Source organism: Salvelinus namaycush, chromosome 25 (assembly GCF_016432855.1).
Source record: "Salvelinus namaycush isolate Seneca chromosome 25, SaNama_1.0, whole genome shotgun sequence".
Taxonomy (NCBI): domain Eukaryota; kingdom Metazoa; phylum Chordata; class Actinopteri; order Salmoniformes; family Salmonidae; genus Salvelinus; species Salvelinus namaycush.
This window is the reverse complement of record NC_052331.1, coordinates 1,453,250-1,473,705: the sequence shown is the minus strand read 5'-3', so window position 1 is coordinate 1,473,705 and position 20,456 is coordinate 1,453,250. Positions and strand designations below refer to the sequence as shown.

The window sequence follows — 20,456 nt, the reverse complement described above, 5'->3', positions numbered from 1 at the left end:
CTGACTAGAAATGACAAATTATATCAATTACATTTTGTCTTTATGATATTTCATTCTTACCATGAGCGTCTGTGCTATACTAGAATTATATTCTATCTTCTATTGTTATTGCTCTAATCACCTCTGGCAACATACATGATATTAATTAATACACTGTTATTTCAAAGAATGAAGTATTGACAATTCTTAGTCAGGAAAGAGGATGTTCAGCCAGGTAAGATACTGAAATGTTCAGAGACATAGAAAGAGCAGCTTGTTTTGGAACACTCTGGAACGTTCAGAGACAGAAAGAGAAGCATGTCGTGTTGGCTGAATGGGAGAGTCAATGTTTAAAAAGGAAATCTCTATTACAGATAATGGGATAGAGTGTGATAGAAGAGACCATGTATGTTTTTCACTTTAACGTGTATAGAGGATATAAAGGAATAGATTGAAATGGTATCTCTAAATCTGTATCTAAAAACCAAAACAAGGATTGTTTTAAAAGATATATAGAAGTGTACATTAAGAATGGATGACCTTAAAACAACCTCTGTTTTGTGACTCATTTAGATGTAAAATCATTTCTGTGTTCACTTAAAATGTTCACATCACAAGTACTGTAGCTTATCACTGACCCCATCCCAATAGGGTGAGTAGTGGAAGTATTCATCCTACAAGCTTTGAGATAAAACCAAGCATTTGCTCTCTTGGGAATGTTTCAGTGCGCTTTCACATAGAATATAAGTAGCACAATGAAATATCTTCTTTCGATAGCCTCATAGGATTTAAACACACCAATGTCCTGCTCAGCTTAGCCCAACCTCCTGCTTCTGCTGCTGTGTACATATGTGAGCGTTTTTAATATTGAATTCTATAAGAATTAATAAACTGTATTCCACACAAACTTTATTCATCTTTGCCCCTCACTTTTATCAATGTGGTCTTTATTGTACTTTTTCACTGTTAATCCTTTGGGGTATACCGTTTCACTGAACAATTTCACTTCGGTCAATCCATTTGTCCAACAATTTGTTTTGTGTGAGACAATCTGGGTTAGAGTCTATTGGCAATACTTGACAAATCAGAAGTTGCCAGTTCACTCAATGTGGCACAGCATCTGTGAGAAGAGACTAGTGTACCAGTTCACCAATCCCTAGGATGAAATCCCTATCTTGTCCTCACGATGGAACTGAAGAGCTCAGGCCTGTTGGCTGGCACATTGAGGGGTCCCCGCTGTTTCCTAGGCAACAGGGTCATGCTCAGGGAGAAGGTCATCACTAGTTACCACAGCTTTATGGCAAAACCCCACCTATTTGTTACAATTTCTATTCTTAAAATATGATTTGAAAACTAACCCTAACTACACTGCTAACCTTATGACTAACCTTAAATTAAGTCCAAAAAGTTCATTTTTGTTTTCATCCATTTTTATGATATAGCCAATTTTGACATTGTGGCTGTAGTAGCAAGTGACAACCCAGTGAGAGAGAAGAACATGGGAGAGGAGCGGATGAATTCTGAGGACCAGAGTCAAATGAATTCTGAGGACCAGAGGGTCAAAGAGAGGTGTGCTGAATTCCCAAGAATTCCTAAGCACTCCTGTATATCTGAAAATAATAAGTTTAAAAAATATGGTATTTGCTTCACCTCGTGGATTTCACCTATCCTGTCATTTCAGATCTGAGTACGAGTGCCAGTCTGACATGTTCTGTTGTTGTTTTACTCATATAATTAGAACGTAATAGTATCGTTCTATGGTTCTCGCCATTCCCACTCGTCTGAAAGGAGATGACGTCGTCACGGTCTCCATGGCATCGAAAAAAGCCGCGCAACTGTCTCCCAGGAAACAGCAGTACGACCAACACATTCCCTGTTTTTGGGACTGGCACATCATGCTGTCGCTGTGAACGTATTTTGTTAAGACAAAGTTGATTCGCCTATTTTAGGTACACTGAAATATATTAGCCATTAAGTTTAGCTCGATAATGTAAGTATCCAGCGATATTGTTTGTTGCAACATGCTAGCAGTAACTGACTTTGCCAGGGAGCCTTTGCTCGAGCACGTGAATTATTTCACAAATGGGGGGGGGTCATTATTCCAGAATCTACAAGACCTCTCTGCCCTCTTATCCACGCAGGACGAGGATTATGAAGATGATTGTAAGGTAAGGCATTGCTAACGTTCATCATTGAGATAAGCTGCTAAAACCATAGAGATCCTATTCAATTACTAGAGGGGCTATGTCATAAACCATAAAAGTTCCAGAATGCGGGAAAATAGAAGCCACCTGGGAGAAATCCAAAACCAGTCTAATTTTGGAATTAATGGCAGTAGAGGCATAGGTGATGCATTTCCTGATTTTACTTATGCAGGAAAATAAAAGTAAGGCATGTGTTATATCAGCAATTGTGTAATAGAAATATTGTCAATATAATAACAAAAAAAAAACATAATATTGTCATATCCTTATACAGTTAAATAGGTTTTATGCCAGTTTTCTGTATAAATAGCATCTAAAATCTATGTAAATAGACCATACATTTCTCAATGATTGTTTTATTGGAGAGCTGTGAGTGTTATTAGGCTGCATGATACAATATCAGTACTTGTTGCATTTACAATTTAAGTCAAATCAAAATGTATTTGTCACATACACATGGTTAGCAGATGTTAATGCGAGTGTTGCAACATGCTTGTGCTTCTAGTTCCGACAGTGCAGTAATATCTAACAAGTAATCTAACAATTCCCTAACCACTACCTAATACACACAAATCTGAAGGGGTGAATGAGAATATGTATATGTAAGTATATGGATGAGCGATGGCCGAGCGGCACAGGCAAGGTGCAATAGATGCTATAAAATACAGAATATACATGTGATATGAGTAATGTAAGATATGTAAACATTATTAAAGTGGCATTATTTAGAGTGCATTGTATAAGTGACTAGTGATCCATTTATTAAAGTGGCCAGTGATTGGTTCTCAATGTAGGCAGCAGCCTCTCTGAGTTAGTGATTGCTGTTTAGCAGTCTGATGGCCTATCACTGATTTCAGCCATTGTTTGAATGAAACAGCATTCAAACAGCATTGTTTGAATGAAATGTTGGCATATTGGCACATCTACGGAATGGCTGGCTAGCTAGCTAACAAACATACAGTGCAGATTCATTCTTCAAATTCATTGTTTTACACAGTATTTTATCACAGCACTTACAAACAATGGTTGACCAACTTACCAAAATGGCTTATATCAGGGCAATAACAACCTCTTAAGTGACAAAAAGGCACCCCATTCCTTATGGGCACTACTTTTGACTGGGACCCATAGGGCTCTGGTCAAAAGTAGTCCACTACATAGAGACTAGGGTGCCATTTTGGAGGTATAACAGACTATGCAAAGAAGGACAGTAATGCCATCTGGAATGAGGAGGTGACAGAGGGATGACAGATTGATGACCTCACAGAACAGCCGGCCACAGCCTAAGTATGTACATCCCAAATGGCATCCTATTCCCTACATAATGCATTGCTTTTGATTAGAGCCCTATAGGCCCTGGTCAAAAGTAGTGCACTATATAGAGAATAAGGTGCCATTTGAGACAGAGACAAGTTTGCAGTCGTCAAGAAAAATAAAACAACATTCAAGACAAGACAGTTACCACGTCTCACTGATCATTGTGTTTGTTGTTGGCTTGCTTGTGTACACTTTCTGTGTGTGTGTGGCAAAGGGTGGCTACTTTGAAAAATCTCAAAAATAATTTAATTTGTTTAAAACTTTTTGGGTTACTACATGATTCCATATGTGTTATTTCATAGTTTTGATGTCTTTAATGCAGGGAAACTTACATCCGTTTTACCTCATTTCTACCAGCATGTTAAATGTGCAACCAGAGGGAAAAAAACTTTAGACCACCTCTATTCCACACACAGAGAAATGTACAAAGCTCTCCCTCGCCCACAATTTGGCAAATCTGACCATAATTCTATCCTCCTGATTCCTGCTTACAAGCAAAAACTAAAGCAGGAAGCCCCAGTGACTTGGTCAATAAAAAAGTGTTCAGATGAAGCAGATCTTAAACTACAGGACTGTTTTGCTAGCACAGACTGGAATATGTTCCGGGATTCTTTGGATGGCATTGAGGAGTACACCACATCAGTCACTGGCTTCATAAATAACACATCAGTCACTGGCTTCATCAATAAGAGCATCGTTGACGTCGTCCCCACAGTAACCATACGCACAGTTGAAGTCGGAAGTTTACATACACTTAAGTTGGAGTCATTAAAACTCGTTTTTCAACCACTCCATAAATTTCTTGTTAACAAACTATAGTTTTGGCAAGTCGGTTGGGACATCTACTTTGTGCATGACACAAGTAATTTTTCCAACAATTGTTTACGGACAGATTATTTCACTTATAATTCACAGTATCACAATTCAAGTGGGTCAGAAGTTTACATACACTAAGTTGACTGTGCCTTTAAACAGTTTGGAAAATTCCAGAAAATGACGTCATGGCTTTAGAAGCTTCTGATAGGCTAATTGACATAATTTGAGTCAATTTGAGTCAATTGGAGGTGTACCTGTGGATGTATTTCAAGGCCTACCTTCAAACTCAGTGCATCTTTGCTTGACATCATGGGAAAATCAAAAGAAATCAGCCCCAAAAATTGTAGACCTCCACAAGTCTGGTTCATCCTTGTGAGCAATTTCCAAACGCCTGAAGGTACCACGTTCATCTGTATAAACAATAGTACGCAAGTATAAACACCATGGGACCACGCAGCCATCATACCGGTCAGGAAAGAGACGCGTTCTGTCTCCTAGAGATGAACGCACTTTGGTGCGAAAAGTGCAACTCAATCCCAGAACAACAGCAAAGGACCTTGTGAAGATGCTGGAGGAAACAGGTACAAAAGTATCTATATCCACACCAAAACGAGTCCTATATGGACAACCTGAAAGGCCGCACAGCAAGGAAGAAGCCACTGCTCCAAAACCGCTATAAAAAAGCCAGACTACGGTTTGCAACTGCACATGGGGACAAAGATCGTACTTTTTGGAGAAATGTCCTCTGGTCTGATGAAACAAAAACAGAACTGTTTGGCCATAATGACCATTGTTGTGTTTAGAGGAAAAAGTGGGAGGCTTGGAAGCCGAAGAACACCATCCCAACCGTGAAGCACGGGGGTGGCAGCATCATGTTGTGGGGGTGCTTTGCTGCAGGAGGGACTGGTGCACTTCACAAAATAGATGGCATCATAAGGATGGAAAATTATGTGGATATATTGAAGCAACATCTCAAGACATCAGTCAGGAAGTTAGCTTGGTCGTAAATGGGTATTCCAAATGGACAATGACCCCAAGCATACTTCAAAGTTGTGGCAAAATGCCTTAAGGACAACAAAGTCAAGGTATTGGAGTGACCATCACAAGCCCTGCCCTCAATCCCATAGAAAATTTGTGGGCAGAAGTGAAAAAGCGTGTGCGAGCAAGGAGGCCTAAAAACCTGACTCAGTTACACCAGCTCTGTCAGGAGGAATGGGCCACAATTCACCCAGCTTATTGTGGGAAGCTTGTGGAAGGCTACCCGAAACGTTTGACCCAGGATAAACAATTTAAAGGCAATGCTACCAAATACTAATTGAGTGTATGTAAACTTCTGACCCACTGGGAATGTGATGAAATAAAATCACTCTTTACCATTATTCTGACATTTCACATTTTAAAAATAAAGTGGTGATCCTAACTGACCTAAGAAAGGGAATTTTTACTAGGATTAAATCTCAGGAATTGTGAAACTGAGTGTAAATGTATTTGGTTAAGGTGTATGTAAACTTCCGACTTCAACTGTATGTATGTATGTATGTATGTATGTATGTATGTATGTATGTATGTATGTATGTATGTATGTATGTATGTATGTATGTATGTATGTATGTATGTATGTATGTATGTATGTATGTATGTATGTATGTATGTATGTATGTATGTATGTATGTATGTATGTATGTATGTATGTATGTATGTATGTATGTATGTATGTATGTATGTATGTATGTATGTATGTATGTATGTATGTATGTATGTATGTATGTATGTATGTATGTATGTATGTATGTATGTATGTATGTATGTATGTATGTATGTATGTATGTATGTATGTATGTATGTATGTATGTATGTATGTATGTATGTATGTATGTATGTATGTATGTATGTATGTATGTATGTATGTATGTATGTATGTATGTATGTATGTATGTATGTATGTATGTATGTATGTATGTATGTATGTATGTATGTATGTATGTATGTATGTATGTATGTATGTATGTATGTATGTATGTATGTATGTATGTATGTATGTATGTATGTATGTATGTATGTATGTATGTATGTATGTATGTATGTATGTATGTATGTATGTATGTATGTATGTATGTATGTATGTATGTATGTATGTATGTATGTATGTATGTATGTATGTATGTATGTATGTATGTATGTATGTATGTATGTATGTATGTATGTATGTATGTATGTATGTATGTATGTATGTATGTATGTATGTATGTATGTATGTATGTATGTATGTATGTATGTATGTATGTATGTATGTATGTATGTATGTATGTATGTATGTATGTATGTATGTATGTATGTATGTATGTATGTATGTATGTATGTATGTATGTATGTATGTATGTATGTATGTATGTATGTATGTATATATATATATGCCCTGAGACACTGTTGCCTTGACTGAAGTAGCATCTGCTGCTGCCATGTAATGTTTTATGAAGGGAGGGAATCATTTTTCATATAACCGTTTTTGTCCGTCTCCCTCCGTCTTTGATTATGTGGCTACATCCCAAATGGCAGCCTATTTCCCTATAGTCTATTACTTAATTCCCTATATAGTGCACTATAACCAGGGCCCATCTGGTCAAAAGTAGTGCACTAAATAGTAAATATGGTGCCAATTGGGATGCATCCAGTCTCTCTTTCACACACTCCTTCTCACTCAACCCTCTTCCCTCCCCCTTACCAGTAGGGCCGGGGACAGGCGATCCTTTGGGAGGTAACTTTGCAGATGAGCAGACAGTTACAGGGGCAGCGGACATACTTCTTCCCTGCTGGCGCATTCTTGATGGGCTACAGAGGGAGAGAGACAAAAGGAGGAGGGACACAGAAAGGTGAACAAGTTCAATTCCATTTCAAATAAATCCGTTAGCAACGGTGCTGGTCCCATGAATCTGTTTATTTTCAAAAAGCTTCCACATGGAATTATAACTTAAACCTAGGGTCAATTCAGGAAGTCAACTGAATTTCCACATCCAAGTTCTCATAGAGAAGCAATGAGGGAAATTCAAATGTCAGATTACTTCCGGAATTGAAATGGAATTAACCCTGACATGCAGGTTTATGTGGTAGGTCACCCACCCAGCCTGCCCACTGTATACAACTTGTATGACTATAGATGTGATGACACTACAGATAGATATGTGTCACCCACCGTAGCCTCGTTGCAGACCCCACACTTGACCACATGCTGGTGGATCTTCCCCTCCACGCTGATGAGGCTCTGACACACTCTACAGCTGATGCCTGGTGCGCTGCCACTCTCTGGGGAGGTGAGGGGGGAGTACGGAGGAGGGTCCTCCCCCATAAGTACTGAGGGCTGGGTGGGGCTGGGGAAGGGAGGAAAGCCTGAAATGCAGGGGGGGGGGGGTGAACATGACCGTTTGTCATTTAGCAGACGATCTTTTCAGAGTGATTTACAATCAGTGCATTCAACTAAGGTAGGAAAAACAACCACATATTAGTCATCGCAAGTGAAACATTCTTCAATAAAGCTCTGATTTTGCTGACAGTTGCCATTAGTTGCCATGGCACCCTAGTAGCAGCCTAAGCACAGAGCTCCTCTATACATTTGTACATATTTAGTTATTTTTAATTGCTTTTTTTTTTATCAGTCCTTTTGTTTTTGATAACATTGAATTTTTATTGCATATATCTGCCGTTTTAGCGCCACCGATTTGCAGATTGACTGACATAATAATACAGATGGAGTAAGTAGTGCACTAAACCACGAAAGGGTTATACGGAAAGTACTATTCCGTTTTTGTACCTTGTAAATGGGTATTCCAAATGGACAATGACCCCAAGCATACTTCAAAGTTGTGGCAAAATGCCTTAAGGACAACAAAGTCAAGGTATTGGAGTGACCATCACAAGCCCTGCCCTCAATCCCATAGAAAATTTGTGGGCAGAAGTGAAAAAGCGTGTGCGAGCAAGGAGGCCTAAAAACCTGACCCAGTTACACCAGCTCTGTCAGGAGGAATGGGCCACAATTCACCCAGCTTATTGTGGGAAGCTGGTGGAAGGCTACCCGAAACGTTTGACCCAAGTTAAACAATTTGAAGGCAATGCTACCAAATACTAATTGAGTGTATGTAAACTTCTGACCCACTGGGGATATGATGAAAGAAATAAAAGCTGAAATAAATAATTCTCTCTACTATTATTCTGACATTTCACATTCTTAAAATAAAGTGGTGATCCTAACTGACCCAAGACAGGGAATTTTTAATTGGATTAAATGTCAGGAATTGTGAAAAACTGAGTTTAAATCTATTTGGCTAAGGTGTATGTACATACCCAAACCAGAAGCCATGGATTACAGGCAACACCCGCACTAAGCTAAAGGGTAGAGTTGTCGCTTTCAAGGAGCGGAACTCTAACCCGGAAGCTTATAAGAAATCCCGCTATGCCTTCCGACGAAACATCAAACAGACAAAGCGTCAAAACAGGACTAAGACTGAATCGTACTACACCGGCTCCGATGCTCGTTGGATGTGGCAGGGCTTGCAAACTATTACAGACTACAAAGGGAAGCACAGTCGCGAGCTGCCCAGTGACACGAGCCTACCAGATGAGCTAAATTACTTCTATGCTCGCTTCGAGGAAAGTAACACTGAAACATGCATGAGAGCATCAGCTGTTACGGACGACTGTGTGATCACGCTCTCTGTTGCCGATGTGAGTAACACCTTTAAACAGGTCAACATTCTCAAGGCTGCAGGGTCAGACGGATTACCAGGACATGTATTCCGAGCATGCGCTGACCAACTGGCAAGTGTCTTCACTGGCATTTTCAACCTATCCCTGACTGAGTCTGTAATACCAACATGTTTCAAGTAGACCACCATAGTCAAAAGGTTGTACAGCTGCACCATCGAGAGCATCCTGACTTGTTGCATCACTGCCTGGTATGGCAACTGCTCGGCCTCCGAACGCAAGGTACTACAGAGGGTAGTACGTACGGCCCAGTACATCACTGGGGCCAAGCGTCCTGCCATCCAGGACCTCTATACCAGGCGGTGTCAGAGGAAGGCCCTAAAAATTGTCAAAGACTCTAGCCACCCTAGTCATAGACTCTTCTCTCTGCTACCGAACGGCAAGCGGTACCGGAGTGCCAAGTCTAGGTCCAAGAGGCTTCTAAATAGCTTCTACTCCCAAGCCATAAGACTCCTGAACAGCTAATCAAAGGGCTACCCAGACCCCTCTTTTATGCTTCTGCTACTTTCTGTTTATTATCTATGCATAGTCACTTTAACTCTACCTAAGTGTACATATTACCTCAATTACCTCGACTAATCGGTGCACCGCACATTGATTCTGTAACGGTACCCCCTGTATATAGCCTCTCTATTGTTATTTTACTGCTGCTGTTTAATTATTTGTTACTTTTATTTTCTATTTTTTTACTTATCTTTTTTTTTTTTACTTAACACATATTTTTCTTAAAACTGCATTGTTGGTTAAGGGCTTGTAAGTAAGCATTTCACTGTAAGGTCCACACATGTTGTATTCAGAGCATGTGACAAATAACATTTGATTTGATTCACTATTATTCTACAATGTAGAAAATAGTAAAAAATAAAGAAAAACCCTTGAATGAGTAGATGTGTCCAAACTTTTGACTAGTACTGTATATTAACTTTTTCCCCATCCTCAGGTGAAAATCCAACTGCCAGACACCAAAGCAACAGATATAGTCCTGGATGGATGTGAAGGAGAAAGTCCTTGTTCTGCGAACACCATACTTCTAAGTTGCTTGCCTGTCATCGTTCTGCGAACACCATACTTCTAAGTTGCTTGCCTGTCATCGTTCTGCGAACACCATACTTCTAAGTTGCTTGCCTGTCATCGTTCTGCAAAGAGTTCCAGGATATCAATCCACAGCCAGAAAACTCTTTGCCACGATTTGCTGACCTCCTCTCATGCTCCTTTTTTCTTCATAAGGAGAGAAGTGTTTTATATCTATCTAAAACATCTGTCATCTCAGCCATGACTGAAAATCCCCTCTCTTCCTCTCCTTTTGTCCAGATGAGCAGATCCGAGGTGTTGGCTTCAAACCGGTGGCTGCTTAGCGGCAGAGTGGTTCAATTCCACCCTTCGGACGTAAATTCTAAGCGCTCAAATGTATAGACTTTGAATCCCTTATAATATGCATAGGAATTCGCTCATAGATGTCCTACGCTAAAACAACAAAAACATTTGTAATAGTGCTCTTGGAAATAAATAGCTACTCTTATTGAAACTACACGTCTGCTCTTGTTGTTTCGTTTGAAAGTTTTGGGCTCCCGAGTGGCGCAGCAGTCTAAAGCACTGTATCTCAGTGCTAGAGGTATCACTACAGACCCTGGTTCGATTCCAGGCAGTATCACAACTAGCCGTTATTGGGAGTCCCATTGGGCGGCGCACAATTGGCCCAGCGTGGTCCGGGTTATGGTTTGGCAGGGTTAGCCGTCGTTGTAAATAACAATTTGTTATTTACCAACTTGCCTGGTTCAATAAAAATACAAAATGTTCTGTCTGACTGTCTGTTTGACACAAACAAACAATTTCTCTGTCTCACTCTCTTTTCCCCTCCCAACTCATTAAATCCTTTCTTCACCCTTCGACAGTAAACTGGGCCTACAACTTCCGCACCCAGTACACAGGCAGGAGGGAAAAGCCCTGTTCTACAGTGAAAGACAGGGGCTGGAGGTCACTCTACCCATGAACCGCTTCATGGATCAAAGCAACCTGCAATGAATGACCGAGCAAGTTATGGTGAAATACCCAATATTATACAAACTGCACTACCACACGTGTTCTGCATTTCCAACAAAGGACTTTGCGCCTGTGCTTGGCCTAAATATGCAGGCGTTTGTTACCAATGCATGTAACAGGCTTGAGTTGAGAGGAGTAGGTAGGAATGTGACCAGGTGAGTGCAGCGCTTCCATCTTCTGTTATGAAGCAGAAAAGATGAGTATTGTCATTACTGCCACTATGGATTAGAGTTCCATGGTTTTCATTATAAAGTCTCGACTCTGTTCATGGAATACATTTGGTCTGTTACATGGAATATTGTTTGCATTTCAAGAAATACAATTATTCAACCTGTGTTACACTCGCGTATTTGTGGTTTGTTCTCATTGTGCTACATTTACCAACACCCTCTTTGCTATAGCTTACAATTATTGTTTGTTATTATTCAATATTGTTTTATTATAAGGTAGTTGTGGCCGTGGGCTGTGTTGATCAATTATTGTGAGGGAGTACTTGGTCCGACAGAGTCGCAGTAGCGAACTCATGATCATGTGACGCATACGTTACTTTCCCGGCACAATCCCAGACGCAACGGCTCCATATCATCGCTTTGCACAGTCCCACTACTCCCACGCCTTGCTTTCGGTATGGCGGACGGCGAGAGGTCCCCGCTACTGGCAGATCTCGGAGATGGTGGTCTTGGGGGTGGTAACAGCGGAGTGTCACCTGGCTCGGCTCCTTATGGTTTACCAAATAAGCCACAAAGTGAGTATACATGCCATGGATGTTCTCCAACCTAGCCAAGGCAGTCGACTGGTTAGCTAGCTGACAACTCATCGGTTCTTATGATTTCCAGATAGCCAAGAGCACAAGTTGCTGTCTAGCTAGGAACATGAACAGCGCGTATTTGGTAAAACATAGTAACGACGATGTTGTGTCTGCACTGATTATTTTGGGAATATATTGTGGTTGCTAGCCAGCTGGCGGTTGATGCAAGCATGCCGGTTAGTTAACTTAGTTGGCTGGCAATATTTCTCTATAACCTTATGGCATTTTATGCATTTATCGTTTAGGCATCATAGTTAAACGGATGTAACTAACAAACATAAACACTGTTGAGTTGTGTGCATGGAGCTAGCTAGCTAGTTGCAGCAAGATTTCTAACTAGCTAGCGTCGCTATAATCTAGTTCTCAATACAGAATATGCAATTTACCATATCCTGATGATCCACGTGTTATGATATTGCAAGTTATGTTATAGTGGCCTACAGAAGAAGAAAAAATGTCAGTGTAATATTTGTATCACCATTTGAAGATATACCGCCAGTATGTTCACGCTAACTAGCTAGTGTGCTAATCTCGTTTGAGGCGTGTACCGAAGCACCTGATTTGATTGGCACCGCTTCGGGCCATTCAATAAGCTTATAATTACTGCAAGATAAGACGTCGACCAATTACTGTTTTCTGGGGAGGGGCTACTGTACGGAAATATCAGAACAGTGGCATGAGTTGCTGTAACACAGGTGTTTGTTCACATCATAATACCTTAAATTCTTGTGTTTTAGAAATATTACAGTGGTAATTGCATATTTCCGCGATAATAGTACTACACACACACAGATAAGCCCCTGCAGCCCTTTTATTAAGCTCCTTTTTTGTTGGAACTCAAGACTCAAATCTCATTCTTGTTAATCCTCATTTAAAAGGTACAAAAACAGAATAGTACTTTCCGTGTAACCCTTTCATGGTTTAGTGCACTACTTACTCCATCTGTATTATTATGTCAGTCAATCTGCAAATCGGTGGCGCTAAAACGCCAGATATATGCAATAAAAACTCAAATGTTATCAAAAACAAAAGGGCTGATGAAAAAAAAGCTATTAAAAATAACTAAATATGTACAAATGTATAGAGGAGCTCTGTGCTTAGGCTGCTACTAGGGTGCCATGGCAACTAATGGCAACTGTCAGCAAAATCAGGGCTTTATTGAAGAATGTTTTACTTGCGATGACTAATATGTGGTTGTTTTTCCTACCTTAGTTGAATGCACTGATTGTAAATCACTCTGAAAAGATTGTCTGCTAAATGACAAACGGTCATGTTCACCCCCCCAAACCCCCTCTCCGCATTTCAGGCTTTCCTCCCTTCCCCAGCCCCACCCAGCCCTCAGTACTTATGGGGGAGGACCCTCCTCCGTACTCCCCCCTCACCTCCCCAGAGAGTGGCAGCGCACCAGGCATCAGCTGTAGAGTGTGTCAGAGCCTCATCAGCGTGGAGGGGAAGATCCACCAGCATGTGGTCAAGTGTGGGGTCTGCAACGAGGCTACGGTGGGTGACACATATCTATCTGTAGTGTCATTACATCTATAGTCATACAAGTTGTATACAGTGGGCAGGCTGGGTGGGTGACCTACCACATAAACCTGCATGTCAGGGTTAATTTCAATTCCGGAAGTAATCTGACATTTAAATTTCCCTCATTGCTTCTCTATGAGAACTTGGATGTGGAAATTCAGTTGACTTCCTGAATTGACCCTAGGTTTAAGATAAAAGGTTAGGACAAGTTATAATTCCATGTGGAAGCTTTTTGAAAATAAACAGATTCATGGGACCAGCGCCGTTGCTAACGGATTTATTTGAAATGGAATTGAACTTGTTCACCTTTCTGTGTCCCTCCTCCTTTTGTCTCTCTCCCTCTGTAGCCCATCAAGAATGCGCCAGCAGGGAAGAAGTATGTCCGCTGCCCCTGTAACTGTCTGCTCATCTGCAAAGTTACCTCCCAGAGGATCGCCTGTCCCCGGCCCTACTGGTAAGGGGGAGGGAAGTGGGTTGAGTGAGAAGGAGTGTGTGAAAGAGAGACTGGATGCATCCCAATTGGCACCATATTTACTATTTAGTGCACTACTTTTGACCAGATGGGCCCTGGTTATAGTTGCACTATATAGGGAATTAAGTAATACACTATAGGGAAATAGGCTGCCATTTGGGATGTAGCCACATAATCAAAGACGGAGGGAGACGGACAACAACGGTTATATGAAAAATGATTCCCTCCCTTCATAAAACATTACATGGCAGCAGCAGATGCTACTTCAGTCAAGACAGTGTCTCAGGGCATATATATATATATATATATATATATATATATATATACATACATACATACATACATACATACAGTTGAAGTCGGAAGTTTACATACACCTTAACCAAATACATTTACACTCAGTTTCACAATTCCTGACATTTAATCCTAGTAAAAATTCCCTGTCTTAGGTCAGTTAGGATCACCACTTTATTTTTAAAATGTGAAATGTCAGAATAATGGTAAAGAGTGATTTATTTCATCACATTCCCAGTGGGTCAGAAGTTTACATATGCTCAATTAGTATTTTGTAGCATTGCCTTTAAATTGTTTAACTTGGGTCAAACGTTTCGGGTAGCCTTCCACAAGCTTCCCACAATAAGCTGGGTGAATTGTGGCCCATTCCTCCTGACAGAGCTGGTGTAACTGAGTCAGGTTTTTAGGCCTCCTTGCTCGCACACGCTTTTTCACTTCTGCCCACAAATGTTCTATGGGATTGAGGTCAGGGCTTGTGATGGCCACTCCAATACCTTGACTTTGTTGTCCTTAAGGCATTTTGCCACAACTTTGAAGTATGCTTGGGGTCATTGTCCATTTGGAAGACCCACATGCGACCAAGCTAACTTCCTGACTGATGTCTTGATGTTGCTTCAATATATCCACATAATTTTCCATCCTTATGATGCCATCTATTTTGTGAAGTGCACCAGTCCCTCCTGCAGCAAAGCACCCCCACAGCATGATGCTGCCACCCCCGTGCTTCACGGTTGGGATGGTGTTCTTCGGCTTGCAAGCCTCCCCCTTTTTCCTCCAAACATAATGATGATCATTATGGCCAAACAGTTGTATTTTTGTTTCATCAGACCAGAGGACATTTCTCCAAAAAGTACGATCTTTGTCCCCATGTGCAGTTGCAAACCATAGTCTGTGTTTTTTATGGCGGTTTTGGAGCAGTGGCTTCTTCCTTGCTGAGCGGCCTTTCAGGTTATGTCGATATAGGACTCGTTTTACTGTGGATATAGATACTTTTGTACTTGTTTCCTCCAGCATCTTCACAAGGTCCTTTGCTGTTGTTCTGGGATTGATTTGCACTTTTAACACCAAAGTACGTTCATCTCTAGTAGACAGAACGTGTCTCCTTCCTGAGCGGTATGACGGCTGCGTGGTCCCATGGTGTTTATACTTGCATACTATTGTTTGTACAGATGAACGTGGTACCTTCAGGCGTTTGGAAATTGCTCACAAGGATGAACCATACTTCTGGAGGTCTACAATTTTTTTCCCTGAGGTCTTGGCTGATTTCTTTTGATTTTCCCATGATGTCAAGCAAAGAGGCACTGAGTTGGAAGGTAGGCCTTGAAATACATCCACATGTACACCTCCAATTGACGTCAATTAGCCTATCAGAAGCTTCTAAAGCCATGACATAATTTTCTGGAATTTTCCAAGCTGTTTAAAGGCACAGTCAACTTAGTGTATGTAAACTTCTGATCCACTGGAATTGTGATAGTGAAATAATCTGTCTGTAAACAATTGTTGTGTCATGCACAAAGTGGATGTCCTAACCGATTTGCCAAAACAATAGTTTAACAAGAAATTTGTGGAGTTGTTGAAAAACGAGTCTATGACTCCAACCTACGTGTATGTAAACTTCGACTTCAACTGTACAAGTAACGATTACTGTAAACTAGGACTATGATGGACATTAATTACAACAGGTGTATTCCTGTGTAACTAAGTTGTGAAGATATATAACTTTCAAACTACAGAAATTCTGCCTGTATGATGCATTTTTTAATGCTGCGTTTTGCATCATATGAGGCTCGTACCGGCTGTATTTCTGTATTTTGAAAGTTATATATCTTGTAAACTTGATTGCCGACATGCAAAACATTTTGGGACTATATCAATAATGGACTTTTATGAAACAAATACCAAAAGATAGTTTCTGGGTAGAGTTTTCCTTTAAGGGCTGTATTCGGCTAACCCGGTGCATGGATAAGTTAGGTGACTTGTATGGAACTTACGCTCTGTAGCATTTAAACCTAGCTAAGAATACTGACTTGTAGACTGAACAGTGAGTTATGTGGTTGCTGTTTTGCCATCCTGGCACTGATTCTGCTGTTAGCAGCTATTTCGAATAAGGGTCTACTTGTGATGCAAGGTTGTTTTCCCTCCTAAACATGAATGCACGAACTGTGACTCTGGAAAAGAGCATCTGCTAAAATGACTTCAAAGTAAACATTTTAGTTGACAGGTATAGTGACGCTCTGTTGCATTTAAGTCTAGGAATACTGACTTGTAGACTGATCAGTGAGCTATGTGGTCGTGTTCCCCCAGTAAGAGGATAATAAACCTGGGTCCGGTCCACCCTGGTCCAGCCAGCCCTGACCCCCAGCCGGCCGGAGCTCGGGTCTCCTGTGGACACTGCAGCAACACTTTCTTGGTACGACCCTTCCCTCACAGCTATCATATACAGTAGGCTGCATCCCAAATATAACCTTATTCCTGCCAAAAGGGCACCAGGGCCCAAATGTTTGATTGTGTCTATAGGTAAAAGTGTGTGTGGTTAAGATTTGGAAACATTGTCCAGTGTCCAAAGGCTTATTGGGTTATTAGGTAATCAAATAAGTGTAAAATCTTTCCAGATTCCAGTTAAAATAAGAAAGAGTTGCAAATATAACCCTATTAAATCAACAAAACAATAATACAAGTTCTCCAAGAATCAATCATTTAAGTGTTATGCACACGAGTGCAACAATCTGATTAGTATTATTGACTCTTACATGAACAACAAATACACCGGCCAGTTTATTTGCCTCCAGGACAGCCTGAATTCTTTGGGCATGGATTCTACAAGTCGGAAACACTCCACAGGGATGTTGGTCCAAGCTGCCGCGATGGCATTGCGCAGTTGCTGCAGATTGGACAGCGGTACACCACCGGCCACCAGCCTGTACCTTTGACACCAGGCAGGATGGTACCATGGACTGCTGTTGCTTACACCAAATCCTGACTCTGCCATCAGCATGACGCAACAGGAACCGTGATTTGCCGGACCATTCAATGTTTTTCCACTCCTCAATTGTCCAGTGTTGGTGATTGCGTGCCCACTGGAGCCACGTCTTGTTTTTAGCTGATGGGAGTGGAACCCGGTGTGGTCGTCTGCTGCAATAGCCCATCCGTGACAAGGGTCAACGAGTTGTGCATTCCGAGATGCTGTTCTGCACACCACTGTTGTAATGCGTCATTATTTGTTTATGGCCCGCCTGTTGGCTTACGCGATTCTTGCCGTTCTCCTTCGACCTCATCAACGAGCTGCTTTCGCCCACGGTACTGCCGCTGACTGGAATGTTTGTTTGTCGCACAATTCTCGGGAACCCATAGACACTGTCGTGAGTGAAAAAGCCCAGGCGGGCGGCAGTTTCTGTGATGCTGGATTCGGCGTGCCTGACACCGACGATCGTATCACGCTCAAAGTTTTGCCCATTCTAACATTCAATTGAATGTCTCTCTGCCTGCTTTATATGGCAAGCCACGGCCATGTGACTCACTGTCTGTGGGAGCGATTCATTTTCGTGAACGGGTGGTGTACCTAATAAACTGGCCAGTGAGTGTCTGTACAATTAATTAAAACAAACTATTACCACATTTAAAACCACAGACAAGTAAATGTTATATGGTTAGATTGAGTGTGTTTGAATATGCAGGTAGTGTGTATGTATTCTCTTCACTGACTGTTTCCTCTCACCCTGACAGCATCCAAAATGGTACCCTACTCCCTATTTAGTGCACTACTTTTGAGTAGAACCCATACGGCTCTGGTCAAAAGTAGTGCACTGTTTAGGCAATAAGGTGCCAATTGGGATGTATACTCTTATCATATTGACATGAGTGTCTTGTAATGTGTTTCAGTGGACAGAGTTTACTGACAGGACACTCGCCAGGTGCCCACATTGCAAGAAAGTGTGAGTTTCTATCTGTCCACACAGTACCCAGTCAATACAGAGGAGTCCATTTAAACGGGATTATACAATATGCTAAAAAATTATGTTCTCCAGTGGTGGCTGGTGGCACGTTATATCGGAGGACATGCTCCTAGTTGTGGCTGGATGACTGTACCATTAGCCTGTAGCATTAGGCATCAGGATAAGCTCCTTACTGACTTGTGTGCAACTTCTCAAGTCTGAGCTGTTACTCTTACACAACCTGTTATTAGTATGCAACTTCAGCAACTGTTTAAACCTATGAAGTTATTTTGGACAGCCGAAGCAAGTCGGACAATTTTTCTCCAGGAAAATTACCCTTTCTATTTAATGTTTACGGTCCATTTTTCCCTCTCTTTTACCACACCCTTCGACATGCAGCTCCTCTATTGGTCAGAGGTACCCTCGAAGGCGGAGCTTGTGGTGTTTTCTACTATGCTTGCTTTTCAGCATCTCCACTGCTGGGCTGGTGGTGAGTACACCCTCCACACTGTTCACTCTACATTACATTACATTACTTGACAAACCCATATCGTAGCTGTGTCAAACACTGCCATGTCCCCACCGCCTAAGCCCCTTCATGAGGCAGGAAAAACCCTTGTTAAGTGTTCTCTCTCCCTCTGTTCTGTGTCTGTAGGACCCATCTCACCACTAAACACAAAAATACAAATGTTACATGCTCTCTTTCTTTCTTTCTCTCTCTGTAGGCTGGTACGTGGGTGAAGGCCCAAGACTATGGGGGTATCTATGCTTCCTGGGCTGTGCTGATCCTGCTGGTACTCCTTACCCTGGGCCGGGCTCTGTACTGGGCCTGCATGCGTGTTAGTGAGCCCCTACAGAACTTCACATAGACACACACACATGTAGGTTGAAGTTGCCCCTAGATGCTGATATTGGGTCAGTTTTGCATTTCCCCCTCTAAATGGTTAAGATTGGGGGAAGGGAAACTGATCTCCTAGATGTGTACCTAGGGGGGAACTTGACCCCAAAGCCACACAAAAACAGGGGAGAGGAGACCCGCAGGAGTGGGGGGGGGAGCTTTTTAAAATATTATTTATTTAAACCGGAAATTAAAACAAAGTTTTCCACCTCCTTCCCTTTAGTCTGTTCAATGTGTTTCCGAACTGGATAATGAAAAACATTTACCTACTCTCGAAGGAGCAGTAGCGTGACTGCTGCATTACTAGTTCAATTAATTTTAACATGTTCGACTACTGTCCCTTCCCTGTTTTTAATCATCACTCGGGCCCTATCATGGCTTGGCTCTGTGGAAGAAAGTCTTAAATTATGACACGACCCTCGGAAAAGACGGCTACTTCGCAACACTGATTTCATGTTCTGTTTTTTGGGCATTTTACATCATTTATTTGTTTTGGTAAACCCTTGAAGCATTTTAGAAAGGCAAATGAAGCTAAAATGAGGCCAGTGCAAGGTGAACGTCACCCAAGTTACCATCCCTTGCCCGTCATGGTGCATAATCTGTGGGACTGTCAGTCTTTGATCCAAAGTAGCTTGGAAGCCTTAAAAGCAGTTTTATTTATTTTGTATTTAACTAGGCAAGTCAGTTAAGAACAAAATCTTATTTCCAATGACCGCCTACCCCGGCCAAACCCGGATGACACTGGGCCAATTGTGCGCCGCCCTATGGGACTACCAATCGCTGACGGCTGTGATACAGCCTGGATTTGAACCAAGGACTGTAGTGGCGCCTCTTGCACTGAGATGCAGTGCCTTAGACTTAGCTGCGCCACTTGGGAGCCCAGTTAGAGAGAGAGCTTGAGATGAAGTTGTTCAATCTGACTGGACACACACAGCCCTTCTCTCTTACACACACAGCTAATAGCTTAGATGAAAGCTGTCAGTGTAACCCATAGATGTACACTGTACTATAGAGCCTCAAAATGATGAATGACCTCAGTGGTGCTGCCCATGTTAAACAGGCTTTGGGCCAAGTGTGCCCACTACCCAGCTATGGTCGAACTACAGTACATCTTTTCCTGGCTACCCATCTAACGTTTCTTCTCCACAATGAGTCGGGATTTGCTTTCCTCCCTGACCCTTTGAAAATGTGTCAACATTGACTGTTCTGATTGGTCCCAGAAACCGATGAGTCGGGCCTGATATGAATCGCGTCATTTTGACACCTGCACAAATGACTAGGATGGCAGGTTCAGACTGATGTATAGATCCATAGAGCAGCGGAATTAAATTGGGGTTGAGTCGTCAGGCAAAATCTACCCTCCCATGGTCAAAATGAGTCCTTGATGACAGAGGCAGGCCGCGGATGTTGTAGA

At 41.6% G+C, this 20,456-nt stretch overlaps 2 protein-coding genes across 2 annotated transcripts; one reads left to right on the top strand and one right to left on the bottom strand.

Annotated features, from left to right (window-relative positions):
* Positions 1–6,726: 6,726 nt before the first annotated feature.
* Positions 6,727–12,441, bottom strand: LOC120020657 (type I phosphatidylinositol 4,5-bisphosphate 4-phosphatase-A-like). The gene is made up of 3 exons (XM_038964361.1): positions 12,306–12,441; positions 7,507–7,700; positions 6,727–7,145 (listed from the first exon to the last, which is right to left on the bottom strand). The coding sequence occupies exons 2-3, from the start codon at positions 7,657–7,659 to the stop codon at positions 7,035–7,037; spliced, it is 264 nt and encodes an 87-aa protein (XP_038820289.1). The 5' UTR covers positions 7,660–7,700; positions 12,306–12,441; the 3' UTR covers positions 6,727–7,034.
* Positions 11,679–19,791, top strand: LOC120020656 (type I phosphatidylinositol 4,5-bisphosphate 4-phosphatase-A). The gene is made up of 7 exons (XM_038964360.1): positions 11,679–11,856; positions 13,226–13,419; positions 13,794–13,900; positions 16,517–16,622; positions 18,092–18,144; positions 18,544–18,634; positions 18,870–19,791. Exons 1-7 carry the CDS (start codon positions 11,739–11,741, stop codon positions 19,011–19,013), a joined length of 813 nt encoding a protein of 270 aa, XP_038820288.1. The 5' UTR covers positions 11,679–11,738; the 3' UTR covers positions 19,014–19,791.
* The last annotated feature ends 665 nt before the right edge of the window (positions 19,792–20,456 follow it).